We start from the raw sequence: 23,859 nt of genomic DNA on the forward strand, positions 1-23,859 counted from the left end.
GGAACCCGTCGTAACATGTCTGTTATCTAAAGTAAGGACGGGTGACGTAGTCCCACTCTTTTATCCACTAATCGTTTCTCCTCTCTCGCAGAAGTGAGATGGCCACAGCCATGGCCTTCTCGTCATGTCATCTGCGCCCTCTCTTGCCCCCGTTCTCTCAGTTTCGAACGTCTCAACCTGCTCTCCTGCGTCTTCGTCCTTCGTTCTCTGTGATCACCAGCTCTCCACTTTTTCAGTTTTCTTCTGTGCGAAGATCTTTCTTGAGCTTCCGCAACTACGTGGTTCGAAGTAGCAGCAAAGAAACTCCAGATTTCGATCCCAAAGCCGGAGTCTCAGTCTATAAGCCTAAATCTTACGAAGCTCTTGTCACAGATGCCGCAAATTCTCTTGTTTACGCTCTCGAAAATGGGAAGAACCGTCTAGAGATTGATTTTCCGTGAGTTTTCCTGTTACCACTTTTTTCCCCTCTTTTTCTAGTTCTTTCTCTTGTTTTCCCTTTTAATTTCTTGTAAATATTTAACACTGATTCATCATTCATCCACTGAGATCCATTTCATTTGAATCCGGGTTTTTAGTTTTGTAGCCGTATTCATTTAATTATTAGCGCCACGAAGCAAGGCAAGGTCTCCACTGCTTGTGGAAGGACTATTAGTTGTTCTACGAACTACGATGAAATGAAAGCATTGAATCCCAGCTGTGGCTTAGGCATTTGAAGCTCAGTCTTCACTTTAGACTCTCGCATAGATGCATGTACCAGGTTAAACACATATTGCTTGATCACTTGGGAAGTGCGTCTTGCATTACTGCATAAATGGCTGAATGCATGTAATGGTACTCTCTTGGGAAGTGGTCAGGTCATAGCACACAGCTTGACGATGGACAAGGGGACTTCCTAACCCAAATGTTGCTCACAAGGGAGACTGTAGAAGCCGAAGAAGGACATGAAATCTGTAATATTTCTGAGTTCACATTTGACTGAATCAGACCATAATAGTGGACTAGTGAACAGAGTAAGCAAGCCTTTTTTTTTTGCATCCAGGTTTCCTCCGACAGAATTTAATGGAGACCTAGATTCTCCTGAGTTCCAACTTCCACGCTCGAGTTTGACTACCCAGACCAAAAGGAATGGATTAGGTAACAAGTTGCCCGTAAAATACTAATAGAGACCTTGCGTTGCATTCAGCTATGGCTTTCTTAATCCTGAACCTTATAGGACCTTTCTTTAACCAAGTTGTGCAATATTGTCGATAGGCTTGGATTTGAGGATAGAGATGCATCATCCCTCTCTCTTTCGCATTGATGGTTCCAATTATCTCAAGAAGTACATGCTCCTCTAGGATTGGATTCGATATCTATCTATTTATTTATTTTCTGAGATTCCTGATCTCATTTATACATTTGTGTGGGTTCCATTATATCTCTGTTTTGACACATGTTTCCTTTTTCTATGTTTTTTCACAATGGTCGCCAGTCCTTTGCCTACCAACATTTCTTCTTACAAGGTACCTATGTGACTTTTGATCTTCCTCTTCGGATAAGTTAGTACTCTGTTTTGGAAGTAACAATTCACGTTGAGGATCTAATTTACTATTTGTGGTCCAATGATTGATTGATATATGCAAAGAATTTCTGAAATCCTAACTATCATGGCATTATGTGATATGCATGTTCTTACCATTTCTTTGAAGATAACACAAATTGGCATTATGCAACCACTTGATATCATTCTCACCAGCTGTTACAGATTAATTCGGCATGGGATTGATAAGATATATTGAGGCACCACCATAAAAAAGTTTAAAATGGAAACCTTAAAAAGGGAACTTACATGGATCCTGATGCTTTGAATTGTGGTTGTATAAACATTTACATGCATATATACAAAATTTCTCACATTTTGGATGAATTATAAGAAATTTTATTTTGGATGAAGAAAGGAAAAAATTGATTTCCTTTTCTATACTTTCATTGACTGAAATAGCATCCGGAATTTGTCATTTTCTTTTTTATAATTTTCACCGACATTTTGTCAAAATTATGTAATCTATAGAATTCATTTTATAGATATTTCATGACCTCTTTAATTGTAAAATTTCATGGAAAATGTCAAGGTAGTTGCATTCCATGGGCAGGTGTTGTTGGATCCTTTTTGTGTATCAGGATCCTCTAGACCTGCCTATGGTGATTATCACCATAATTATGCATCATGGGTATAAAAATTAGCAAAAGTAAGAGTAGAGTATTTGTAAGTAAATTCTACTTCCAAAGAATGAATCCTAGATACCAGATTCATATTGTTATCCTAAGTAATGTAAATAGACTGGGCCAACATTCAGTAACATATTAAAATATATATATTTTAGTTATAAAGAACATTAATAATTTCTGGAGTTCATTTTTTTTTTGATCAATAACACTTTCATTAACTCATCAAAAGAAGATTTACAATAGGAAGACAAACACGCTTATCTTCCAAGAGCAACAAAGAACCTCAAGAAAAGAAAAAAAGAAAGAAAACACACTATAGTTACAACTTAGCCCAAAAAAGTGAATCCCTTTCTGCCCCTTGTTTAGCTAAACCGTCAGCTAGGAAATTAGCCGATCTTTTAACCCAAAGTATCTTAACTTCCATCTCCCGCACCAGCCACTTGAATTTTCTCCTCTCATTATTGTACTTCCATAAGCCATTGTGATCTTTAATCAGCCACCCTATCACCACCTCTGAATCCCCTTCAATTAAGAGTTTCCTGATGTTCAACTCCTTAGCTTTCTGTACTCCTTCCATAACTACAAAGATCTCAGCTCTAAGGGAGTCACCCACTTCAATTGGGCCTGAGAACATAGTAGAAATGGCCCCATTTTCATCCCTGAAAACACCCCCAATCCTCGATTGTCCCGGATTTCCCCTGCTACACCCATCAAAGTTTAGTTTCACGAATCCACTAGGTGGAGGGGTCCAAGCCACACTCATTACTGACTTAGTTTGTGTGCAATTTGCAATTTCACCCCACTTCCTCAACATGTCATCCACAGTGCAATCTGTGAAAAACTCCAAAGATTTCAGCCACTGTACCGCCCTAATATGAATGATAGTCCTCAGATCTGCTGCTCCTCTCTGAGCTTCTGAGAATATCCTGGAGTTTCTTTCTTCCCAAAGTGTCCAACATACTGCAACCCTTAGTCCTCTCCACGTTGTCCTTCCCCTTTTTATCCGCCACCTAAAAAGAGAAGGGGAAAAAAGGCCTTGCAAGTCTGATGGGGTATTCCAACTACATCCAAATAGGGACAAAGCCCATTCCCAAATTGACCTCGCAAAATGGCAAGACACCAGTAGGTGAAAACTAGTCTCCCCATCCGCTTTACAAAGAACACACCACTGAGGTGACAAACAAGTATTGGGTCTCTTCTTTTGGAGTAGATCACCAGTGTTGATTCTTTCCAGATAGGCTTCCCAACAAAAACTACCAACCCTAGGAGGTATTGCTCTACACCAAACCTCATCAACAGGAAAAGGAGGGAAGGTAGGACTGGTGGATTGACTTAAGACTTTGAAGAAAGAAACACAAGAAAAAATGCCGTTGGGAGAAGGTGTCCAAATTCTAGAATCCGCCCTAGTGGGGTATAAGACAATGTTATCAAGAATTGCAATAAGGCTCAAAATAATGTCAAAGTCTGAGTCCCTCAAATCCCTTCTTAGACCCAAGTTCCACCAAATCCCAGAAGTGGAAGAGGACGGGGTGGTAAAAGACAAGATTGGCTCATTTTTCAGATCAGAAAGAGCAAACAAAGAAGGAAACTGATCCTTTAGAGGGGCACTCCCCACCCAGGTTTGTTCCCAGAATTTTATGAAGTTACCGAAATTCAAATCATACCTGATATTAGGGGAAAAAACTGGTAGCAGGTCATGAATGGCTTTCCAAGGAGAATTGCTTGTGGTCCTAGCTCTGATTCCAGCATCCCATCCATTATGCTCCAGCCCATGAATACTTGCCACTATTCTAGCCCATAGCTTCTCCTTCTCCAAGGGGAATCTCCACAACCACTTTCCCAATAGAGTCATATTCCTTCTCCTAATATTTCCAAGCCCCAAACCACCACATGTCTTACTCCTACAAACTATCTCCCAGCTAACTCTATGATCCCTCTTTTCCTCTTCCGGTTCCCACAGGAAATCTCTCATTAACTTCTCCAATCTATTAGCAACCTTCACTGGGATTTTAAACACCGACAGGAAAAAGATAGGTAAATTAGCAAGCGTGGCCTTAATAAGAGTAATTCTCCCACCAAGAGAGAGGTAGTTCTTTTTCCAAGACACCAGTCTTTTTTTCAAACCTTTCCACCACCGGGTTCCAAAAGCTCTCTCATAGGATTATCACCTAAAGGCAATCCTAAGTAGTTCAAAGGCCACCCTGAGACTTCACACCCCAGCACTTCAGCACTCTCCCTAATCTCTCCCTCCTCCAAATTCACCCCCACAACACAGCTTTTCCCAAGGTTAACCTTCAAGTTGGATATTTGCTCAAAGCAGTTGTATCACCGATTTCAAATTCCTGATAAAGCTCACATTACCGCCTTCACAAAACAGAATCGTGCCGTCAGCAAACTGCAAGTAAGGGGGGTTTCCACCCTCCCAACTCTCCAGCCTCTAATAAGCTCCCTAGAATCTGCTCTGTGAATCAGTTTCCCCAAAACCTCCGCAATTAGAATGAACAAGAAAGGAGAAAGGGGGTCTCCTTGTCTTATACCTCTACTGGCTTGAAAAAAATCTACCACTGTCCCATTCACTAGCACTGAGTAATGACAATTCCGGACACAACCCATAATCCACTTACACCACCTATCCCCGAACCCAAATTTAGTCAAAACTTTCCTCAAAAATTCCCAGTCCACCAAGTCATAAGCCTTTTCCAAGTCCAGCTTACAGACCACTCCCTTCTTCTTATCCCTCTTAAAGTTCTCCACACTCTCATTAGCAATTAAAATCTGATAAGTAATTTGTCTTCCATTTACAAAAGCTCCTTGGTAGTGTGCAATGATATCTGGCAAAACCTTCTTCAGCCTCAAAGACAACATTTTTGCAATGATCTTATACAAGCTATTAACCAAGCTAATTGGCCTAAAATCCTTCGGGTGGGAAGCATCTTTCTTTTTTGGAATTAAGGCTATAAATGTAGAGTTCACACCCGGATTGACAACTCCTCTCCTGAAAAACTCCTCAAACACCCGCAAAAGATCATCTTTCAAAATATCCCAACAGTCCTGATAAAAAGCCATTGTGAACCCATCCGGCCCTAGGGCTTTTGTTCTATCCATAGAGAATACAACCTCCTTGATCTCTTCTAAACTAAAGCTTCTCTCCAACCTTCTCATGTTCTCCACCCCTACATCTGGTCAATCCAATCCTTCTACCCACACCCTTCTACGCACAGGCTTTCTTAGAATAGATTTGAAGTGCTCCACACAAGCCCCAACAATCTCCTCTTGATGTACTAGCTCAACTCCATCTACTACTGGTTTGGAGATCAGGTTCTTCCTTCTCCTGCCATCTGCTAGAGAGTGGAAAAACCTAGTGTTTCTGTCCCCTTCTTGCACCCATTTACACCGAGATTTTTGCCTCCAGCTAACTTCCTCCTTGTGCAGGCAGTCCTTTAACTGTCTTCTTAAATCTCTCCTGAGCTCATTGTCTTCCTCTCCAAGTTCTCCCCTTTCTTCTTTAGAGTTAAGGCTTTCAATCTTATCCAACAGATCTCCCTTTCTTTTTTCTATCCTCCCAAACTCCATCAGACTTCACTCCTTGATTTTTGCTTTCAAAAATTGAAGTTTCTTATGGAATTCCATCCCCTCCCATTCCACCAATGGGTTACACTCATACCACCACTCCCTCACTTTGTTAGTAAACCCTGGGTGGAGTAACCACATATTTTCAAATCTAAAGGGGGTAGGACCTCTATGCCTTCTTTCCTCCTTACATAACACTATGGGCCAATGATCGGAGGTCACCATTGGAAGAGCTCTAGAAGCCAAGGTTCCCCAATGATCTTCCCAATCCAGAGAGAACAGGAATCTATCCAGTTTAGAGCAAATGGGTCTAGATTGGAGATTTGACCAAGTAAATGTCTTATGGGCTAGGGGGATCTCTTTAAGCTCAAAGTCATCCACAAAGCTGTTAAACTTCCTCATGCTTTTTGTCACCCTCTGGTTAACCTTATTGGATTCCTCCGAGAATCTAATCATATTGAAGTCCCCACCCATGCACCAGGGCCCATCCCACAACCCTCTAACATCCGCCAATTCCTCCCACAATTCCTTTCTCTTTTTGTAGTCATTCGGTTCGTAAACATTTGTGAGAACCCACGTAAAATCACCCTCATGCTGCTTAAACTTCACAGATACCGAGTACTTTCCGATCAACTCCTTCAGGCCTACAACCACATCCCTCTTTCACATTGTTACAATCCCCCCGGATGCACCCCAAGAGGGGGCAGCCACCCAACTAATCCCCCTGGCTTTCCAAACACTCCGTGCCCAATTGTTATTAAACTCCATTCTCTTAGACTCTTGCAACAACACAATGTCTAGGTCAAACCGTTTTATTACCTCTTTTATTGTCGCTCTCTTCCTTGCATTCCCAATTCCCCTCACATTCCAACTAAAAATCTTCATTCCACTTCTTATTTAAACCCCTTGCCACCTTCCACTACTTTCCCCCTTTCCTCCTATCTCTTTTTACCCCGAGAATCTTGTCTCCTACATCTCTCTTCAATCTCTCAACTTCACTCAATCTCCTCTTCTTTGTTCTGATCTCCTTCTTCCTCTTCTGTAATCTTTCTTTCAACACATTCAAATCTTCCAACCTACAGCCCAACTTCTCTACAAATTCTGCTAACAAGTCTTCTCTCACCGAGTCCTCCGCCCCTACCCTTCCTACAGAAACCCCTCCAACTCTGTCCATCTCCCCGTTCTTCCTCTCCCCTGGTCTCACCTCTGTTCTTTCCTCTCCATCCAACCTCCCTCTCCTATTACCTCCCTCCTTCCCTGTTCCTTTCCTTCCATCTCTACCCTCAATCCTTTCCCTCCTCTCCACTAACCCCTCCCCTCTTCCTTCCTCCCCTTCCCTCCTCCAAATCAACTTTCCTTCCACTTCCTTAAACACTTTTTCAATGATTTCCCGCACTTTTTCACTCCTATAACTTCCTTCCCTCAACTTCCCACTTTCCTTCATCCCCCTCTCCCCCTCCTCGGAGAGCCCGCCTTCTAGCACGACTGCATAATCATGGGCTACAGGACATGGAATAGAAACGGAATCTGGAACCAAAGACATAGGAGACACATTAGTAGCACAAACCGAATTCACTTGGTTACCTGGGATTGATAGACAAACTAGAAAAGGACTGCTCCCGGCCTCCCTCTCTTGTTCCAGAGGTTGGTAAACATCTGTCTCCCTTAGTTGGTGGGGAAGTACTTCTGTCCTTTGGTCAACCTGGTGATCTTTCCCCTCTACCCCTGGTTCACCCCTAGATGGTGTGTTCCTGCTCAGCTTCCTGTTCTCCCGGTTTACCCCTTCTGATAATCCTTGCACACTTTGTAATCTTGGAAATGAGTTAACCCGATTGCAATCTACCCCCTGAAATAAGCTTGCAATATTCCACCCATCCAAGTCACCACCAGCACAACTCCCTTCGTCGTTTACACTGCCCACGCTAGTACCATCAGTAGAATGGACCTCCGCTTCTTCATCTCCTTCACTGCACTGTGCCCAGCCTTCATCCTTCTCTTCCCTCTCTTCAGTTTGTTCCCTAGCGAATCTTGGATTCGGCCTTTCTGAGGAGCGTCGCAGTTGGCTTTGCTCCTCCAAACTTCGTCGGGAAACCCACTGCAACACCGGTTTCTTCTCCAACTTCCGCCGCTGCGCACAAGCCCCCCCCCTTTCTCACGACTTGGGACGATGATAGACCATTACCATTGTCTATCAACGCCCCAAGGGAAACCCCTTTGCCCCGACCCACGTGATAGTTTAAGTTATCATGTGGGTCCTTCAAATGGATCCCCCTTTCGGAGTTATGCCCACCCGACCCGCCCGCGCGACCTTTTAAGTTGTCACGTGGGCCCTTCCAAAACTGTCCCGGCTCAACCTTCACCCCGCCCGACCCACCCGCCACCTTCAATGGCTCAGACCAGACCTTTCGGCTCCCCAACCCATCCTGCCTTTTCGCCACGTTAGCAAAGGAAGAGAATCCCGCCATTAAGTTGTTTAATTCAAACCTATTTGAAATATTTTCCTTAAAAAGATTTCTTGTCATTTGGTTTTCCCCAACCAGCTCAGTAACCCCAAAAAACCTTTCATCTGCTCCACCTTTGGTTTTCCCGCCATTAAGTTGTTTAATTCAAACCTATTTGAAATATTTTCCTTAAAAAGATTTCTTGTCATTTGGTTTTCCCCAACCGGCTCAGTAACCCCAAAAAACCTTTCATCTGCTCCACCTTTTCAACTCCCAACCTAAGCCCTCCACGTGTCCACCACCCCGCCAGCTCATCATCTTCTACCTTAGGAACACCTCCCCACCACGACCATTCAACTTCAGTGGCCACCCACACCTTGTACCAGGCTTCATCCGAGCATATTTCAATGACCCTCGGCAGGTTCTCGTGCCTAACACCAGCAACCTGTAACTCCACGGCACCCAGAAAACGTTTATCAGCTTTCATCAAGATGCCTCCCAGACAATGCACGATGTGTTCAAGAACAGAGTTCCGCCAGAGGTGAAGTGGAAGGCCTACAAGCTTCAACCGGACACAACCATCTTGGACTTCGACTTCATTGCATAATGGACTCCATTTCTGAACCTGTATCAGAGCTCCATCCACCACTACTGCTTTAAAACTTAGCTCCTGGTCGCCTACATCAAGCACGGCTTTCGTCTCTGCAAAAGGGAACAACATAGCTTCACTCCCAGATCCTAACTCCCCTGCCACTGTACACAGAACCCTTCTCCAGTCTGTCACTCCTCTATCGGCCACTAACACCCTTCTTTTCTTCCACTCATCCTTCCCTGCTCCTACCGATAATCTTCGAAGACTAGAAGTGCAAGCAACCACCACTTCAGTCGGAATGCCTTGCACTTCTATGCTCCCAGAGGAACTAATCGAAACTGCCCCCTCCTGAGCTTTTTTACCCTGGTCTTGGGATTTTTGACCATTTCTCTTCACCCCCTCTTCTCTCTTCACTTCCAAGGCTACAAGAAAAGACTGTAGCACCTTCACAAAGTCCATCTACCCTTTCCGTAGCCTCCCTTCTGGCACACACAGCAATTGCTTTCCACTTGTTCCAAAAAGCTCCACCACAGAGATAAACCATCCCTTTCTGTTTCTTTTCAATTCTGTTACATATTTCTTACCTGGGACAGCCATTGAATTTGTCCATCCAATCACCTTACCAGAGTTGATAGCCCCATCTATGAAACCTTTCAACCAGACGATGACCTCCTTTGACACCAACACAGTCGCCCTGTTATTCTCTCTGATTTTCAAAACGTCCTCACCTTTGATCCTTTCCTCTTCGAACTTGAAAGTCTTGGCTTCGATCAAGACCTCAGACCTCCACCTTCCTACTACTCTGAACCTTCCCTCGTCCTCCATTCTCCCTCTCAGTATGCCTATGTATTTTTTCTGGAGATCATTTATCAATGAAAGGTGCTAGAAACTGGAATTTGAGATCATGGTAATACTTTTTTTTTTCAAAAATGGTGAACAAAGGGAAAATACTTATTGATAAAAAAAAGGGAAAATAGAGTCGATTTAGCTAGACAACCTGTTTTGGGATTTTTTTTTATTAAATGTTTTCCATATAATCAACTTTCTGATCTTCTGGACTTCATCTCCCTTTATTTTTCAGATTTTGTTGAATGTGAAAAAAAAATATGTGTAACCCAGTGGAGAGATGCTTTGGCCATTAATACATTGTGTTTTTTTTTTTTTTTTTTTAATCTTAAATGAGTTTAGGGATCTTCAGATGAGTTCATTGATGCCAACATCCAACTTGCCTTGGCTGTTGTTAGGAAGCTCCAAGAGAGAAAAGGAACCAGGGCGTGCATTGTGAGGATTCTTTTTCTTTCATATCATGATTTATATTCTTCTGTTGAAATATAAGTACTGAAATAATCTATTATAATCCAGGTTTTTCCTGACAAACCAGAAAAGCGCAGGGCTTCAGAGCTCTTCAAAACAGCTTTTGATACGGTATGGAAATGGTCATTTAACTAATTTCTTTTAATATCTTATAACAAATAAAAGTTGGATTAAACTTTTTCTGCAGCAGGTATATAACTATGTATTTAAATGTGGAAACTTTTTAGAATACATAGAGTCTTATAAAGATGTCTTATGAACAACTTTCTAAATGCCACTTCTTTGGTTTTCTAACAGATATATATTTTTTCCTTTCAGATTAATGGTATAACATTAGGATCCCTTGATGATGTTCCCAGTGGGCCTGTTACATCATTCTTCAGGTCTATAAGAGACACCTTGGATTTTGATTTTGAAGATGATAATGAAGGTTAGTTACTGCACACCTAGTCCTGTAGTGTTTCATGCTTTTTGAGAGACACTTCTACCATGTTTGCTTTTGGAGCATTTAAAAAAGGAAAAACATGAACCTGTGCACCTAAGGTTTAAGCTATCAACTTTAAATTGAAAATCCAGAGTCATGTTCTGTTGGGTAGTATATCAGGAGTATTTTCTTTCTATTAGACACAATAATGTTTTAGACTTAAGAGGAATAAAGCATATTTGTAAGTAAAGCAAAGGCTTTCAATAAGGAGCCTGGCAACAGTGGGAGAGAGAGTGAGAGAAAAGAAAATTTTACAGTGAGGCATCTATTGCCATGGAATGTTGGTTTAATCATGCTGTAGTTTCATAATATGTTTTCAAATCATTATTGACCAAGATGGTTGAACCATTCAACCTGTCACCCAGCAGGGAAGACAGTTTGGTTTAACCTTAAACCTATTAATTTACAAAAATTTGGTGACTTGTTCAATGAACTGGTGACCTAGATGGTTGAACCATTGATTTGTTCAAACCATTCAATCGATGATGGTTAAGATGGTTGAGATATTTTGGGTAAGAAGGTAAGTGAAATGAAAGAGGCATTAGGCTTCAAATGAATATAAATCATCATCATCATTAGACTTGTTCATGGACTAGGCTTGGGATTAGCTTTTGGCAAAATTTGAATGGGCCCAACCCGAAACCTCAGCCTGAAACAGTGTAAAACTGAGCCCAAAGCCTGGCTTATGAACAGGTCTAATCATCCTCATTCAAGTCTTGTCCCAACTCCCAACTGTATGGGGCTGACTACATGAATCCTGTTTTCACCATTCTGTTCTGTTCAGTGCTGCATCCATCATTAAATTCATCATCTTCATCATCCATGCCTTATCCTAACTATATAGGGTCGGCTACATGAATCTTGTTTCGCCAATCTGTTCTATTAAAAAGCCATACTTAAATCATTTCTTACTACTACCCATGTCCTTTTTTGTCTACCTTGAGCTCTTCTAGCCTCTTCAATGTGTAACAAATCACTTCTTCTAACTAGTGTAGTTGGTGGTCTTTTATGCACGTGCCCAAACCATCTTAGGCTACTCTCTCTCATTTTAACTCCTATTGGAGCTACTCCTAGGTTCCCACAGATAACTTCATTCTAGACATGTTTCTTGACTGCCTGACACTTCACTCCATACAACATAGCTGACCTTACAACTATTTTGTAGAATTTTTCTTTTAATTTAGGTGGTATTTTCCTATCACATAAAAATCCACATGCATCCCTCCATTTTCCCATTCTGCTCTAATTCTTTGGGTGACATCCTTCTCAATCTCTCCCTTATTATGAATTGTTGAACTAATTTCTGATAAACAAATATATATTGAACCAAGGTACTGGAAATGATCACATTGTGTTAGGAACTCGAGTGACAAACCAGTAATTCAACAAGTATACTTTAGAAGAAAGAAAAAGGCTGGAAGCCACATCAGCAGCAACCTAACAAGTTGAAAGCAAGAAACGTTGCAAGATCACCTAACATGTTAAATACAATTGTCAATTCTTTCTCTTGATTGAATAAGCCTATATAAAGTCTGTATGTAATAAGAGGAATGATAGATTTTCCACCTTTGACAATCTCTCTCTCTCTCTCTCTCTCTCTCTCTCTCTCTTCTCTCCCTCTCCCTCTACTCCCTGTGCATTCAGGAGGTTGCACCCCCTTAACACATTGAGTTATCTCTTGGTCTCCAATCCCAAGGGTATCTTGATTTGCACTCCTATTATTACTAAATTTACATGTCATATACTCTGTTTTGGTCTTATTTTAAAACCTCTTGTTTCCAAGGCATTTGTCCATAAGCTTAATTTTGCATTTAATCCTTCATTAGTTTCATCAATTAAAACAATGCCATCCGCAAACGACATGCACCATAAACTTCCCCTGAATATGTTTAGTCAATTCATCTATGATCAATGCAAATAGATAAGGGTTAAGTGTTGAACCTTGGTGAAGACCCATAGTAACTATAAAATCTGAAGTCTCTCCCACTAGTGTTCTAACTTTGGTTGTTGCCCCCTCATATATATCCTTAATTGGGTTTATATTACCTATTTTGAACCCCTTTCTTTTCCGAGACCCACCATATTATCTCTTTAGGAAATCTATCATATGCCTTTTCTAGATAAATGAGCACCATATTAAGATCTTTCTTCTTGTCTCAGAACTTTTCTATCAATCATCTTAAAAGAAGTATAGCTTTCATGGTTGATCTCCTTGGCATAAAGCCAAATTGGTTCTCTGATACACTTGTTTCAAGTCATAATCTTTGTTCAATTATTCTATCCCAAAGTTTCATAGTGTGCAGCCCGTCATTAAATTATGGACCCTTAAGTCATTTCTTATTACTTCCACTCAAGTCCTTTTTGGTCTGCCCCTAGCTCTTCTAGCCCATTTGATTTGTAATAGATCACTTTTTCTAATAGGTGCTGTAAAAGGTCTTCTATGCATGTGACCAAATCATCTCAATATACTTTCTCTCGTTTTATCACCTATTGGAGCTATTCCTAGGTTCCTTTGTATGACTTTATTTCTAACCTTGTCCTTTCTACTTTTACCATTCTCCATCTTAATCATAACTTCAAGTAAGTATAACTAATAAAAAAAATCTATTTGCATAATTGAGAGGAGGATGTAGATGTTAGGGCTTCACTTATGGTATGTAAGAAATGGGAAAGGGTTTTCACCATAAAATCATTAATATGCTATAGTCACTTCCACCTTTGATGGACAACTTACTATTGCATTATTTAACCTAAAATCCTACATCTCTCACCAATTTGTGTACGTTAGCAAACCTATAACGTTGCCATCATCACTTCCACCGTTGATGTGTCAACTCACCAGTCATCATTAAACTTAAAGGCCATTGCCACCATCTCCAACAATCCTACCATTGTGTATTTCAAGAAATTGATGAGGGGTGATGCCAACCCACCAATCGAGAAAGAAAAACAATAAACAAGTGGTCATTGGTATCTCTCTCTTCTTCTTCTTTCCACCACATCCACTGTGTTACTGACACTATCACTGCGGTTTATCTCTTTTGCTCATTTCTATTCCCATAAGTCTCATGTATTATGAAACTTCCTAGGGTTTTGAAAGTCTAATGAGGTCACATGTTGAAACATACAAATACAACCTGGATGGTTGAACTGGTGAACTGTCACCCAAAAAGAAAATGGGTTGGCTACCATTCTGGGTTTTAAAACATTGGTTCCATTGGCATTGTGCCACCAAAAGATAACTACTTTTATTTACGTTATATTGAGTTGAGAACCTAGAGTGATGTTTGGTTGGGAAGAGTGTACTAGGAGAAGTTTTCTTTCCATTAGGTGTAATGATGTAATCAGATTTAAGAGGAAACATGGCATATTTTCAGAAAATGAGAGGCTTTCAATGTGGAATCTTGCAACTTTGAGAAGAAAAAAAGGAAAAAGGAGTCCAGTGAGGCATCTATATTGAACTGCAACTTGTGTTGATTAATCTTATTTGGTTAAAGTCTTTGATGATTATCATCAGAGTCATTGCCAAAAAAATTCCTTTGTGCTAAAATGAAGAATAATGCTGATAATGAAGCACTATTTGCTTTTCGTTTTTTTTCCTTTTTCTCTTTGTTTTTAAATCTCATGTGCATATGTTGTTTTTTAAAGCATTTACATACTTCAAAAGTTTGCACTTATCTCAAAATTGGAGGTCATTTCTTATTGATGCAGGCCGTTGGGAGTCTGATGAGCCACCATCACTTTTTGTATTTATCAACTGCAGCACACGTGAGCTTTCTATCATAGAGAAGTATGTGGTATGGGGTCTTTACTCTAATAGGCTCCTTGAAGTACTGTGTTTTGTGCCTGGAGTGATAACCTGATCCCAGTATGTCAGCTTTATACCTACCAGTAAAAATCAAAATCCTTCCATTGCTTGTATCCCTTTATCAACGTTATGCTAATTTAGGATACAAATACAGATATGGGAAATAGGCACTTGAGGTTGTCTCTGTTTGAACTTGCCACAAAATCTTGGCAAGTAATTTAAGGGTTGCCAAATTAAAAGTAGGGCATGTGAGGGTACTTGAGCACTAGATCATCTGTTTAATTTATTAACAAAAAATAGACAAAATAAAAAAAAAGATAATAAGAGTAACCTGGATACTTTTCGCCGAGGGTTTTTTGCCTTGTTCAGAGTCCAAGTGGCTGTTCTAGATGGTCAGTCCCTTCCAGAGACAACACTAGGTACATTCATCCTTTTCCAGCTGTTAAATCTGAAGCTTAGCTGCATGGGTAATTGGAATTCAGACCTGAACTACATAACAGAAGCTGCTGTGGATGTGCATCTAGCAGATTGGGGCTCATTATTGCTGAGTTTCTCAAGGCCCCAATTTGCAGGATGGACAACATTAGATCTGCCTCATCTCCTTTTTGATTGTAAAATAAGAAAAAACTTCATTGAAGAAAAAACATGATACAATTACAACATATAGTGTGATGAGATAGATTCAGTACTAAAAGTATTACACTCCTAACAACCACTGGAAAGGGAAAAGGCATCTCAAATGCATCCATTACTAAAAATCTGAAGATAAGATTCAGTACTAAAAGTTGGAGTCAAAGGAGTCTCTAGAAGCCTCTTAAAACTCTATCAAAACCAGTTGATGCAAGAGAAAAGAATCCAAAGGTGAAACTTTTTGAATTTTTATGTATTTTTGTATTCTTAAACAGCAGGGTATTTTGGACATTTTATGTATGTGGGACCCAGGTCTAATTGCTTGATTTTTCTAGTCATAGTTTAGTTGGGTTTAGAATTTTAGTCATTGGTAATTAGTGGAGTTATTGAGTTTTCTTATGATAGTGGCAATTCTGTAATTTTTCCTAGTTCTAGTAGGATTGGGCACCCCAATATATATATATATGTGTGTGTGTGTGTGTGTAAAGTGAAAAACGTGAAGATTATGTATGGATGGAGTTTATTTAAGATTTTACATCCTATGCCAAGCAATGTTTTAAAAGAAATGATACCGCTTTTCCCTTTGGGTGGTGGGTAAGTGGTTCAACTGTCTGGGTCAACTTATGAGTTCAAATGCAAACAATCCAGAGTAGGAAATAGGGTTATGAATCCTATTATTAACAATGGATATGTTGCTGATCCCATATGGTTGGGATAAGGGTTTGATGATGATGATGATGATGACTCATTTCTTAAAATAAAGAACAAAGACATGAATACATAACTCTTCATTTCTAAGCATGCTAGTACCATGCTTTAGTTATCTTTTATATTTATTTGTTTTAAAGCTAAGTATGGCTTTCAATACTTGCATCCCACCATTTCCATATTGGTAAATTTGGTATTGGTATCATAGTGTGAATATGCTAAGTAGGTTTGACTACCAAGGTGTCATAGGTGTTAATTATTTATAAATATGTTCCTTGATTCATCTAAATGAGCATACTATTGATTATAACATGGAGTGTTACATAGGTCTGTTGCCTTGCTTAATCGCCAAGATATTTTTTAAAGGCTCTCTTGGATACTTTTATATTCTTAAATTGAGATTATAGTAATAAAATAGATATTATTAAACTAAATCATTTGGTTGGAATACATGAAAACATTCAAATGGCTGGTTAAAGACATGACAATATCTGTCCAATGGGGTGGCTGATTACTTTGCGAAACGGGGGGTGCATAAGTCTGAACAATTTTGAGCTCGGTTGTAATTCTTTTTCTGGATGGGGCTGCATCTCACACTTCTGTTGGATGTTTATTGTAATTCTTTGATGTAACCATTCTCTTTGTAATAAATATTTTATCATTTATCAAAAAAACTAAATCATTTAGTTTTGCATAAGTCTGATTTCTTTTTATTACTTTTTTTTTTCATTTGTTAGGGTCCAATCGTGTATACTGCCTTGAACTCTCGAAGACTTCAAAGCATGAGCTGATAAACAATGTTTAGGAAACCAGACTGGACTAGCCAGTTGGGCCGGTTGAACCGTGACCCAATCCCTAGCCAGTTTGGTCATACCCAAAAAACCAGTTAAAATCAGCTGACTGGTTGGTTTTACTAGAGAACTGATGAACCGGTCCTGGTTTTATATAACTGCCCAGGTCACTAATTGAGTGGAATTTTCAAAATGTTAATGTCAAGATTTGAACCCCTGATCTTTTATTCATATATGATGTCTTGTTACTATTAAGCCATTCCTTTGTGCTTATTTATGCCTTTTTAATGTATATATTGCTTTAATACATACATATTTTAAAGAAAATCTAAGTTAAAGAGGCTTGAACCCTAGTAATTTGCTTTAAAAATTAAGGAACTAGCAATCTATCCACCACATTCAAGTGTGACTATTTTTTGTAAAATATAGTGTATGTAGTATTTAACTATTGATATGATATATTACTTCATCATGGTTTGGCCTCCGGTTTGACCATGGTTGAGCCTCTGAACCACGAACCTTTCCTTTTTCCAGTTTTATTCCTAGTCCTGTTTTCTGAACATTTCTGATAAGCATGGAAGAACTCAAAATTTTATTCAATGAACACATTGATTATTTTGATCATCATCATCATCATTTTCTTCTTCTTTTCTCCTTTTCCTAGGACAAAAATAGAGGCTCATCCCCTCTATTTTTTCTGAAATTTCTTTTCTATTTTCCATTTTTTTCATGAAATGTGGTTTTTCTATGTTTCAAATGATGCTTATACATTTTTTATGAAGATTACAATTAATAGTGAAAGATGGTTACTGCTTGCTATGGAACCTAAGGAATTACCCTAGGATTTATAGTTTTTACTCAAAAAAACCCATCACCTAGGCAACTAGGCAACAATTGATAGTGAAAGATGGGTTTTATTCAAAAAAAGCCCCATCATGGTATCACCTAGCTTTGCCTTGACACCTTGAAACAAATGCCTCTGGGGTCCACTCCCTTTGACAATCAGGAAATGCAAAGATAGCTTAACATGTGGAGCAATGAGTTCACATGGTCACAACACTTTCCTTTCTTCTAACCCTCCAATAAAACATGACTTATTACAACTAAATGAAAAACCAAATCACCTAGTAAGTGTTTACCTGGGTGATTTGGTTTAGATGTGTTCACATGGTCACAACGCTTGTGATCCTCTGAACACAAGCATACTATTAATCAAACGAAAAACCAAATTATTCAATGGGTGCATCCTACCGTTGCTACCCCAAATAACACACTAACAACCCATAAAATATGCAAAAAACAAAGATTGCCTCTAGGGTCTACTACCTTACTATGGCAATTTAGAAATATCAAGGTGGCGAAACACATTGAGCAATTACTTCAAAAGATCATGACACTTTCATGCAACCCTCCAATAAAACACAAACATTATTAAATAAGTGAAACCAAATCACCCAGTGAGTGCATGCTTGGGTGATTTGGTTTTGATGAGTTTACATGGTCATAAACACTTTTTTGCAACCTTACAATAAAACACAAAAATGCTACAAATCAAATGAAAAATTAAATAACCCAGTGATTACATGCCTTCTTCTACCCTAAATTATACAAAAGAAAATCCACTAACATACAAAAAATAGAGGTAGTCAATAGAAAAATCAAATGACCTAGTGAGTGCATGCTTGGGTGATTTGATTCCGATGAGTTCATGTGGTCACAACACTTTCTTATGACCTTCCAATAATTCATGAACATGCTAATATTCGAATTTAAAACCAAATTACCTTGTGAGTAATTGCTTAGGTGATTTGGTTTGTTCATGTGGTCACAACACTTTCTTATGACCTTCCAATAATTCATGAACATGCTAATATTCGAATTTAAAACCAAATTACCTTGTGAGTAATTGCTTAGGTGATTTGGTTTTGATAATTCCACATGGTCACAACACTTTTTTGCAACCCTCCAATAAAACATAGACATTCTATCAATCAAATGCAAGATGAAATTACCCAATGAGTGGATGCTTGTTGTTGCTACCCCAAGTGATACATGAACCATCTGCTATCATATGATAAAATGGAGACTACCTCTAGGATCCACTCTACCTTACTAGGAATATCAAGAAATATGAAAGTAGCCTCACATGTGGAGCAATGAGTTCACATAATCGTAACACTTTCTTGTGGCATCTAAAAAAACCTAGACATGTTATAAGTCAAAGGATAAACCAAATCACCCAGTGAGTGCATGCCTAGGTGATTTGGTTTTAATGAGTTCCACATAATCACAACAATTTCGTGCAACCATCGAATAAAACACAAACATGCTGTTATCAATCAAATAAAAACCAAATAACCTATCGAAGGCATGTCTACTATTGCTACACGAAATGATACAAGAACAACCCACTATCATATAAAATAGAGACTACCTCTAGGATATCCTACCTAACTATGATAATCAAGTAATACCAAGGTAGGTTAAAATGTAGAGTGATGCCTAGCCTATAAGGTGCTCATGGAGGGTTGCCCCGCTTAATTGCCAAGATATGCTTTTTCATGGTGCTCTTGGATACTTTTATATTCTTAACATTCTAAGATTATAATAAAACTTACATTATTAAACTAAATTATTTAATCCAAGTTAAAATACTAGTTTCTTTTTAAAATACCATAGCAATGCTCTTTGACATATGAAAATAAATTTCAACTCTTGGAAAAACATATCTTAAAGAAAATAGCATTTCAAGTCTATTACTTTCACTGTTTCAAATACAATACTATAATATAATTGTATTTAATAGAAGGGTTGCTTGTAAAAATATTATTGGGAACTAAAGAAGGCCATGATTTTATGTTAATAAAAAATTTAAGATAGATGCTAATGAAATTATGAAAAAGAGAAAATAATTAGGGGTGGAGCCCCTGTTATATCTAATATGCAATGTTAAGAGAATGTAGTTGCAGAAAAAAGAAGCAATCTCTTTTATTCTTCTCTTCTCTCTCTATCACCGTCTCCTCAAAGCCCTTGGATCTTTTATGCTTTAACAGTAAAACCCTAAAAAGATACTCAAGTAAAATATTTTACATATGATAGTACAGGCCTTTATAAAGTCCATATATGTCAAGGTTTGGGGTTTAAGGTAGATCTTTGCCCTAGATCCATATCACCCACAGTAATGGAGCAAAATTCTTTTTATTTGTATTGCTCTAGAAAAGACACATCAGGATCCATGTTGTTGAGAGTTTGTCAAAAGTTTTAGTGCCAGCTGCCAACCTGATTTGTATTGCTCTAGAGAATTAGTTTAAACTTATGTGCCTAATAGAATTGGTTTATTTGCAATTTAAGAGCTTAGCATTTTTTATGTGACTGCTTCTGCCAATCTACATAAACTTTCTTGTTCAACTTGCCAGTCTACATAAGTTTAAACTTACGTGCCTAATATAATTGGTTTGTTTGCAACTAAGAGCTTAGAATTTTTTATGTGGTTACTTTTTCTAGTCAACATAAACTTTCTTATTCAACTTGCTTAATTGACTAAGTTGTTTAATTCATGCCTATGTCCATAATAGATTTCTTGTTAATTGATTCTATGCTTGGCATATGCAGGAAAGTTTTGCTAAATCCACCCCTGTTCTCCTTTTCAATCTGGAACTTGATACACTGCGGTATTATTATATTACACTACTAGAATTTTCAGGAAGAAATGTATCTTCATATAATTTACATTGTTTTTGTTCATACAATATAGCTACTTAAATTTTGCAGTGCGGACTTGGGACTTTTGGGATTTCCATCCAAGGATTTGCACTATCGGTTTCTTTCTCAGTTTGTCCCTGTTTTCTATATTCGGATAAGAGAGTACTCGAAGGTATTTCGTGTATTATTCTCACTCACCCTTTTCAATATGTTGATTAATCCCTTTGTTTATCTTAATGCTGAAGACAGTTGCTGTTGCACCGTATGTTGTAAACTACAGTGGAGCTCTATTCCGCCAATATCCTGGTAAGATATGGATATTTTTACTTGAAAACTGAATCCTCTATGATAATCATATGGGTTCTAATTCCAAATCCTAATTTCAGACATTGTCAGTATGTCATCCTTCACCGGGAACGATCACCCAATAAAATATACTTCCATTCACTCCTTGCCTAGCTAATGCATTAGGTAAACTATTGGGTGATTTCTGTGTCCATATAAAAGTAACCCACAGTTCCCTAGTCATATGTACTGTTTATACACACACACACACACACACACTCTCTCTCTCTCTCTCTCTAATGCATTAGCTAAGGAGTGAATGGAAGTATATATATATATATATGTATGTATGAACTATATCTACTTATTGTATGTTGCCTGGACCTTTTTTTTTCTTTAGTTGCTGTCTCTTCTCTCTAATTCTTTCCTTTGCTATTTGCAATATTGGGTTTTAGGTCCTTTATGGTTGAGAATCAAGACTTTAGTTGTGTTTCAGTTTCCTTTTGGGGGGTGTTCTTTTTTTGGATTTGGAGAGGGGGAAGGTTGGTCAATGGGATTTTGGTTCCCATTGACGAAGAATCCCATGTTCTTTTTTCAGCTTTATGTGGGGACCAGGGAAAGTTTATTTTCCTGGGTATCACTTACCCAGGAAAGTGATACCCATCTCCTAGGTGGGTAAATAACTTTCCCACATAAAGGGAAAGTTGCCAACACTTGAACGGGACAAAAATGCCCCTTTTAATAATGGATTTCTATGGCTAAAATGGCCATTGCCTTATTTACCTGAGAAACAAAAGAACATGAGTAAATGCACTTACCTGGGTAAGTGTTTCCCAGGAAAAACTTACCCAGGTAATTGCATTTACCCGGGTAAGTAACTTACCGAAAAGCGAATGGGGCCTTGGTCTAAAAGATCTCTTTCCTGTAATTGTTTTCTGTTGTGGTCAATCTATATTCGCAGCTCCAATTGCTTTGACCCCCAAATCACCTGGTACTTGTGCAGGACCTTGGCAGGTGATGCTTAAACAAGCAGATGGTTCCTATGCTTGCATAGCAGAAAGTGAAACCCGTTTCACATTGGGTGAAGTAAATTTTAGTCTAACCTAGCTGATCCAATTTCTGCCTCCGGCTAATGATTTTTCATTTGTTCTTTATTTACTATATGTCATCCTTTATGCTGTTAGACAAAGGAAGAACTGCTGAGGGTTCTTGGTCTACAAGAAGAACAGGGAAGTTCATTGGAATTTCTCCGAAGGGGCTATAAGGTCTATCTCTCTCTCTCTCTTAATTCTTCCTTATCTATGTCATGTCTATCATTTGAGACAGTTACTGAATCATTCTTTTGACCTTCATTGGTTTCCAATAGCAAATATGATGTCTTCACGTCTTCACACTTGCATCTGAGGTTTCTAATATTCATATAAATCCTGATTTTTGTTGATGTTTATGTCTTGCTACTTAGTATTTGTGCTTTTGCTTTGATATCTTGCTTGCAGCCCATTTTGAAGCAAGTATCAGTATAGGGAAAAATTCTATCAAGGATTGAGGTTCAAGTTCACTAACAGCATTGTTGTATATGTATCATACATGACAAAGTAGTCGCATTCAATGGGTTTGACCTAGGAGATCCCCACTCATAAGAAACTCTCTCAATTGGATGGTTGCAATAATCTCATGTATAATTTTGTTTTGACTGTTCATCACATTTTTTCTTTTCCTCAGAAAATTTGTCATATGAGATCATCCAATTGAGTTCAATATGGTAGGTTAGATTACTTAATCTTTTACCTATTAAATGGTGGATGTTGACCCCTTGGATGTGCACCATGTAAACAGCTGTGCTGTTATGCAAGGTTCAATTTTTTTTTGATAGATTGCAAGGTTCAATATATATATATATTTGATAGATTGCAAGGTTCAAAATGTTGCAATGCATTATACCATATTGCATGACAAATATCAGTTTTTGAACCTTGGGATATGCTAAATACTAGGAATTAGGGACTTCTGTCAAGTTTAAATAGTATTAGGTGTTAAATAATTGTGGACAGATGGTTACAAACTGAACAGAACGGAATGGCAAAACAGGATTCATGTAGCCAACATCATATAGTTGGGACAAGGCTTAGGTGGTGAGATGGTTATTAACTGAAAAGTTTACAAAACTCTGAGTATCGATGCTTTCATTATCTAGCATATCGATATTTTGAACCTTGCTGTAATGTATATTTAACATTTAGAAGCTCAGGTACAAATTCCTTTAAATTCTGCAAATGTGCATGTGTTGGTTTTGCTTGATATGTCATTTCTTATATTGGTTAACCAATTGGTCACTCTTCGGGAACTTGTATTTCATTTTGGAGCATATACAATGTATAAAGTTTCAAATTTTAAATACATGTCACAGTTGCTTGAAAATCCACCTAGTTTTACCATGTAATCTGATATTACAGGCTTCAACATGGTGGGAAGAAGATGCCGATTTGGAGTTGTCTTCTGCATGGCGTAGTTGAGCTCATCAGCTAAAAACTGAAGAGGAATAAGATCTTGGGGTGTAAGGTTAAAGACAAGGGATCTTGACGTCCAAAATATCAGTTGCCAAATTGGAGCGAGGCCCAAGGTTCTTGGACTTGTTTCCAGACAAGCCAATTAGCCAGACTCGTGTCTTCCATGTGTTAATTCTTTATTCATTCAGTATTTATAGTATTATTAATTATTTCTCAGTGTGTATATACCTTTTTTATGCTTTGTATTCTCGTTTTTCCCTTCCATTTGATGAATTAACTAATATGCTTCTAATGCCAAAGTCCCCCACCCCCGAAGAGTAGCATGTAAGTTCTATACCTTGTTTCTTGGTTTTGTATATTCTGGGGAATTCACTATTTGCATTCTCATTATTATGCTCCAGTTGAATCTCTCTCTCACCTATTTTAAATCCTCAAGGATCCACTGTGAGCCATATCTCAGCTTTACAGAGCACTTTTCGTCAGAAAGTGAAGTTCCTTCAGCAGTAACATCTAAGCGTGTTTAGAGTTTCGTCTCCATTTTTTCATTCTACCAAGTTTGACTATAATTTATCACCTGTGACTGTGAGGCATAATTCACTAACTCAGCAATGCATCACCTGGCTTGGGAGGCGCGTTTATTTACTTCTATTTTTTCCTTTGATATGCATTATGTTTATTTACTTATGTTTCTGGGGTTTTTCACCGAATAAAATTTCATGACTTTCTGCGTGGGGTCTACCTTACAATGCTAGAAGCTTCTGCGGGAAACCCTCTCAAACAGGGCATCAAGTGTGGTGTAGCACTGTAGCTACATTTGCT

The 23,859-nt window shown here is 38.6% G+C and overlaps 1 protein-coding gene across 1 annotated transcript; it reads left to right on the plus strand.

Annotated features, from left to right (window-relative positions):
* Position 1: 1 nt before the first annotated feature.
* Positions 2–23,374, plus strand: LPA3 (Low PSII Accumulation 3). The gene is made up of 12 exons (XM_010272199.3): positions 2–436; positions 1,472–1,502; positions 10,000–10,092; positions 10,174–10,236; positions 10,444–10,555; positions 14,321–14,406; positions 20,159–20,217; positions 20,318–20,420; positions 20,494–20,554; positions 21,537–21,619; positions 21,718–21,798; positions 22,987–23,374. Exons 1-12 carry the CDS (start codon positions 99–101, stop codon positions 23,044–23,046), a joined length of 1,170 nt encoding a protein of 389 aa, XP_010270501.1. The 5' UTR covers positions 2–98; the 3' UTR covers positions 23,047–23,374.
* The last annotated feature ends 485 nt before the right edge of the window (positions 23,375–23,859 follow it).

The sequence above is a fragment of the Nelumbo nucifera genome, chromosome 6 (genome assembly GCF_055504915.1).
Source record: "Nelumbo nucifera cultivar China Antique chromosome 6, China Antique-T2T, whole genome shotgun sequence".
Lineage (NCBI taxonomy): Eukaryota > Viridiplantae > Streptophyta > Magnoliopsida > Proteales > Nelumbonaceae > Nelumbo > Nelumbo nucifera.

Coding starts and splice junctions, on each gene's coding strand:
- LPA3 (XM_010272199.3), top strand. CDS start 99: ATGGCCACAGCCATGGCCTTCTCGTCATGTCATCTGCGCCCTCTCTTG. Junction 20,555..21,536: donor TCTATTCCGCCAATATCCTG/GTAAGATATGGA, acceptor GTACTTGTGCAG/GACCTTGGCAGGTGATGCTT. Junction 21,799..22,986: donor TTCTCCGAAGGGGCTATAAG/GTCTATCTCTCT, acceptor CTGATATTACAG/GCTTCAACATGGTGGGAAGA.